Below are 6,000 nucleotides of genomic sequence, written 5' to 3'. Positions count from 1 at the left end.
TTAGACAATAGTGGCCATTCATCCCTTTTCTCTCCCTCCTCCTTTTCATTCTTGAGGCCCCCGATAGAAAATTTAGGAATTAAATAATTCACAATATAACCAGTTAGGGTATCAAAGTAATAAGCAACTTCTAAGCCTGGTATCAGAATCACATTGGGCATGTGATTAAGGTGCCCCGCTTTTAGGCCTAGAGTGGGCCTTAGGAGTCGTCACCAGTGGTTCTCAATCCTGGCTGCACAACTGAAGCATTTACGGAGCTTTTAAAAGACTTTTAAAGCTTTTAAAAGACGTTGATGCCTGAGTCCCAACCACAGAAATTCTGACTGAGGAACACAGTGGGTGCCCAGTATCTTATATTTTTTAAATTCCCCACTTTAGGAACCTTGCCTATGGCAGTGTATGTTCATACAGCTTGGCTATGAAAAATTGAAGTGGTCAATACAACATAAAACCTCACTGCTCAAACTGTGGTTTCAGGACCAGGCATCAATATCATGAGCCGGGGGCATGAATTAAAATTCACATTCTAGGCCCATCAATTTGAGAATCAATCATTTAGACCAGTGTTGTCCAACAGAACTTTCTGTGATGATGAAAACATTCACCTGCCTATTTAACAGGGTAACCACTAGCCAAAAGTAGCTAATGAGAACTTGAAATGTGGCTATTGAGACTGAGGAATTTTTTATTTAATTTAAATGTAAATAGTCACACATGGCTATGACCTATTGTGCTGGACAGGTCTGATCTAGATAATTCACTCTGGTCGGAGGGCATGAATTTACGGATCCAGATCTATGAATGCAAAAGGAATCCATGAGGGTCACTGGCTACAGAACTGTCTTCTCCTTGTAATGAAGACAAAAGCCAGGTGTTAAAAACAATCCATTTATTGGGTTTTAAACTAGTTACACAATTGGAATAATCAGTTTGGCACTACACTATACAGGGATTACGCCTGTGTATGCTGACACTTAAATACTGTACCAGGACCTCTGCTGTGCTTAGGTCTGTATCGAGTCATTCAGCAAGTAGATACTAAAAAATATACCGTAGTGTTCCTTTAAGGAAGACTGTACAGGGCGGGCTGCAAGATGACATTCACCAACTTGTGAATTACTTGAACCTAGAAGATACCTTGAGTTCTATAAACTGGTCATAGGCAAACATGTGGTGTTCGCATTTAGAGATGCGCACAAAAAGTTACATAAAAGTTCAGACATTCTAACGATAAATAAACTCAAAAAACCCACACCTCAGCTTTTGTAACATGAAAAGATAAAGAAAATAATTTTAAAACACAAAAAAAATGGCATTCAATTGGTACAAAAGCCAAAAAAATCACTATAATAAAGAGCTATATGTGTATCTTTACAAATTAATTACACAATGGTGTTGTGTAAGAGGTTGCATCTGTACAAAGTCTTGCCAATGCTATCTCTACAGTTTATACAGTCTTTTACATCTATGTAACACTTATTAAACAAGTCAAATAAATATTAAGACTTATTAGTCTCAACGATTCTGCAGGCAAAAAAAAAGAAAAAAAAGGAAAAGGAAAAAAATTAAAAAGAGAAAAAAATTACAGAATTTCCACAAACACAGCAGACTTCCATTAGTCAAGTGTAACAGTTTTCAAAGAGGGTCAAACAATATTTGCAAAGCATACAGGTAAAAATCAACCAGTCAGGGTTTTTATTGTTGTTGCTGTTTATTTGCAAAATCACACATTGTATACATATATATCAATCAAAAATTTATTCACCAAACCCCTAGTTTTTCAGCAACTGCTCTTCTATTCAGCACCAAAAACTCCAGTCTGTGGGAAACACGTGGACACAGACTTCACTTCTGTGTCTTGGTCGAGCAATCCATCAAGTCCTTGGCTGGGTTCAAGACTTGCCCTCTTTTCCTTCCCTCTTCATGGCTCTCCAGACCCAAGCCTCTCAAGGCTTCAGATTTATGGCCCACAGGCCTACTACCATCTAAACCCACGGCCATTTGGAAAGAATTCAAAATAATTTGAGATGAATGAAATGACAGGATCTGTTATTACAGATGGGCCTTCTCCATTCCAAGTAAACTGTTACGTAATGAGTTCCTAGACTCTGTCTGGTCTTGGATGCCATGATCATACTGGGTAATTATCTCTAGTCTGAGACATTATGGCTTTGTCTGATGCCTCAAAGAAAAAGTGATTAATATTCCGGAAATACTTCTGGACAAGTTAGGAAATCAAATGGCAGCTGAGAACCTGTGGAACGCAGACTAATGAGACCAAACACAGAAACCACCAAAATGATGAGAGCTCAACAGAGGCAGGGTTTTAAAACCTGCAGAAAGCCACCACAGATGGTACCTGAGGATCTGGAATTTTTGATGAAAAGAGCTCGAAGTGAGGACTACTCATCTGTATCAAGGAGGAAAAAAATTTCAGTTAGACAACAGGACATCCAACTCTAAGAGCCCAGTAAATGAAATCTTCATTCATCCTATCTCAGTAGAAAGGTTTCTGGGTCCTCCCTCTTTAATACAGAATGGATGATAAATACTTAAGAATCCAGATGAAATGTTTTCACAACTGTAGAACCTAGGATCCCTACAACAACCCAAAATGGCCAGGCCCCACTCAGGAGGCAATTAAGAGTAAAATCTCTTTTCTTTTATCTAACCATAAGCCCACTCATGTATATAGGCCCAAAAGCAGTCACATCAATTCTCTGCTTAATACCTAAAGCAGAGAAGAAAGGATAAAATGCTCTGGGAACTTAACTTCCACTGGCCATAGTAAAAGTCATGAAAGAAAAAACTTAGGAATACCCGCTTCTCAGTTATCAAACCAATGACATTTGAGGATGTCAGACTTCTTTAAACTTTGCTGCCTCACCTTTCTATGCATAATAGCAGGGTGACACGAGGAGATCGGTGAGAACAAGCAGCTGGTCATCAGTGAATTGCTGTTTGTGTTCTTGCCAGTTGTCATGGTGCGTCCTTCGGAAATTGGATAAGGTCTTTTTTACAGTCATCTGTAGAGTAGGCAACCCACATACATTTTATTTTAACCTCGCCAGGGTTATATTTAGGATACCTTTAGCTAAATAACAATCCTTCTAGACTTCAGATCTTACACTTCACCAAGAGCTACAAAACCAATAAACCAATCTTACGTCAAAGAGCCACCAAGCTTACTTCTTTAGAATTAGTACTAGCTGCAATTCAGGACAAGCGACCAGAACTCGTACCACATTATTAAACCAGTTTCAATATATACTTACATCTATTTATCAAAGTGAAAAGAACAAGGTCATTGGTCTTCCAAGTTGTTTAATGTAGGAACACAGGTGTTCACTAAATAATACCATCACATTTTCCTGTTTAATATGAGCTCCCAGTTATATACTTCCTAGATATAAAATGCTAGTGAAATAGAAGCATAAAATTTATTCTGACAACACTGACAACATCTTACTTCCACTGGACTTGGAGGGACAGAAGCTATGGTAATTTCCTTGTTACCAAAATATCTCAAAGATACAGGCAGCAGGGTCTCTGCAAGATTTTAATAATTATTGATGAGTAACTTGGATCTGGCAGAGGTAGGAGTAGTAGCTTTATCAAAGCAGAAGATCCAGAGTATAGAGATTAGTATAAATGGTTTCTTACAAAATATCACTGATAATATATGTGCAAAGAAACTAACAAGGGAGAATTTTACCTCAATAGGCTGAGGATCATTCAGGTGTGCACTGAGATTCATAAGGAGCTGGGGCATCCAGGTGGGAACATCGTAAGGACTAGAAAGAACACATGCACCAAGTCCCAGCACCCCGGCATGGCGTTTGACCAACTCTGCAAAGAAAACAGCAATATATGTGCAAATATTTACAGGACTCTATTGCACTTGCTACAGTGAAATAAATTAGTTTTCGATCATACTAGTTGTTTCCAATGTTTGAATTTCTGCATTTAAAAATGACTCTGTATGCACACATATCAAAAACATGATTTTAAGGCTAAACTAAAAACATCCTATAGCCATCCCTCAATGACAGCATAATTATATTTAGGTCCAGAAATGTGTCATGTATTTGGTAAAACTAACATAGTAATGGCTTTTTCTGAGCAATTCATATCATACGTGAAAGTGCAATCCCTGATCCTAAAAAAATCGCCAGTCAAAATTAGATCCCACTTTTCTGGATGTGACCACCTCCTACAGACTGCATCAATTCATTAGGTAAACACACCGTGAATGTGGAATGTCTGTATTCCGCAAAACAGAACTGCTATGTGTCTGTATTCTACAGGGCCTCTATTCTTCCTTTTTAGTGACAGAAGTTACATTAAAGTGCTTTCAAATTCTCATTGTTTTTTAATAAAGATGTGTGCATGTATGTGTTTGTAAGTCTATTATATGTGTATACATGAAACGCCGTGGATAGGGAGTTGAAATTAAGAAAAAAGGGAATTTGGAGTAGTTATAAACAATGCCATTTGGTTATAACAAAAACCTAAAACTACTTTGGTACTTCATTATTGAAAACACAGTTTTCAAGCAAAAAAACTAGAATATATACTGGTATTTTATTGGAAATTGCTATTAGGTAATAGCAAAAATCAAAACCCTGGTAGACACAGAGAACAGACTTGTGGTTGCGGGGCGGAGGGGTAGGCGGGAAGGACTGGGAGTGTGGGGTCAGCAGAGGCAAACTATTAAATACAAGATGGATAAACAGCAAGGTCCTACCGTAGAGCACAGGGAACTATACTCTGTACCCTGTGACAAACCAGAATGGGAAAGAACATGAAAAAGAATGTATACATGTATAACAGTCACTATGCCGTACAGAAATTAACACAACACTGTAAATCAACTATACTTCAATGAAATTAAAAACAAAATTAAAACCTTGCTATAATCAGTACTTAAGAGCTTCATATTCCAAGCATTTTCTGCAAATTCAGTCAGCTTCCCACTTACTAATAGTCTATGTTTTCCATTCTTGTGACTATTTGTAGATAACAGTGGCAAGATCGGATGCTTCTTTGCAATCACATTTAAATTTCTCTTTAAACATGACACAGTCATCAGATCTCATTCTCTTGTTTACCTTCATGCTCAATTAGAGTGGAAGCTCCTGTAGAATAATGAGTGCTCTCACCCTCTATCAAACGCCTAGGGAAGTAATGATTTTCCTCTCTCCAAATGAAAGCAAGGCTTGTTTTACTTATTTTTTTTCTCTTAGTACATTTACACATAAGTTATAAATTCTAAAAACAAATATTTTAGATCCTCCAAAATAATTCTGGATACCTCTCTTTATAAAGAGATTTCAGGTGGGTGGGTACAGGCTTGATTTACTACAATAGTTGTATGCAGCCATGTACACATTCCTTTGTACCTCTCTCAATTTCAGCTTTTACACCCCAGGTCTTGCCTTCTATATGCAAAGCTTCTCAAAAGCAGGGTCAGCTATTCCCGGTACCTAGCATAGACCTAGGCACATACAAGCATTCGATAAATATTTGTTGAGTTAAGCCTGGTTAATTCCCAAAAGGTGTTTTCCATCAGTCTTGTTACCTGCAGAAGGAATCGTATTCGGATCTCCTACAAAACCAGGGTCTCGTTTCCTTTTCTTCGGTAGTTTTGTTTTGCAAAGTTGCTCAAAATGAATCTGCATAGGACTGTCCATGGTAAGGAAGTTACACTGTAACAGACCACTTAAGGTGGTAGCAGCCATTTCTCGAACCTATATAAGACAATCACTTCCATTAGAGCCAAGATCCTAGGCCTGGGGAGGTGAAGAGAGTGGTAAGGGAACTGGGGTGGGGATTTTCCCTGATATTTGTATACAAATTGTGTAAATGCTCTTTTGCAGTTTCTTAATAGAGATTTCATCAGATTCTCAAAGGGTCTGTGGCCTCAAGATGGATGAGTCACTACACCAGGTTCACAGAAAGTTTAATGGTTAACCATGCTATACAAAATTAAATTTCTCC

General features: G+C 38.0%; 1 protein-coding gene across 2 annotated transcripts in view; it reads right to left on the bottom strand.

The window, feature by feature from the left end:
- Nucleotides 1-897: 897 nt before the first annotated feature.
- PSME4 (proteasome activator subunit 4) overlaps nucleotides 898-6,000 on the bottom strand; it is a gene marked incomplete at its 5' end in the record, with an annotated part of 101,208 nt that continues 96,105 nt past the window's right edge. For both annotated transcript variants that reach the window (XM_079941580.1, XM_079941581.1), the window contains 4 exons: nucleotides 898-2,410; nucleotides 2,888-3,026; nucleotides 3,716-3,849; nucleotides 5,582-5,750. In XM_079941580.1, the coding sequence (XP_079797706.1) occupies nucleotides 2,892-3,026; nucleotides 3,716-3,849; nucleotides 5,582-5,750 (438 nt within the window). In that variant the 3' untranslated portion in view covers nucleotides 898-2,410; nucleotides 2,888-2,891. The remainder of the gene's footprint in view (nucleotides 2,411-2,887; nucleotides 3,027-3,715; nucleotides 3,850-5,581; nucleotides 5,751-6,000) is intronic.

Source organism: Stenella coeruleoalba (genome assembly GCF_951394435.1).
Source record: "Stenella coeruleoalba genome assembly, chromosome: 13".
In the NCBI taxonomy this organism is placed as follows: domain Eukaryota; kingdom Metazoa; phylum Chordata; class Mammalia; order Artiodactyla; family Delphinidae; genus Stenella; species Stenella coeruleoalba.
This window is presented reverse-complemented; position numbering and strand designations above follow the sequence as displayed.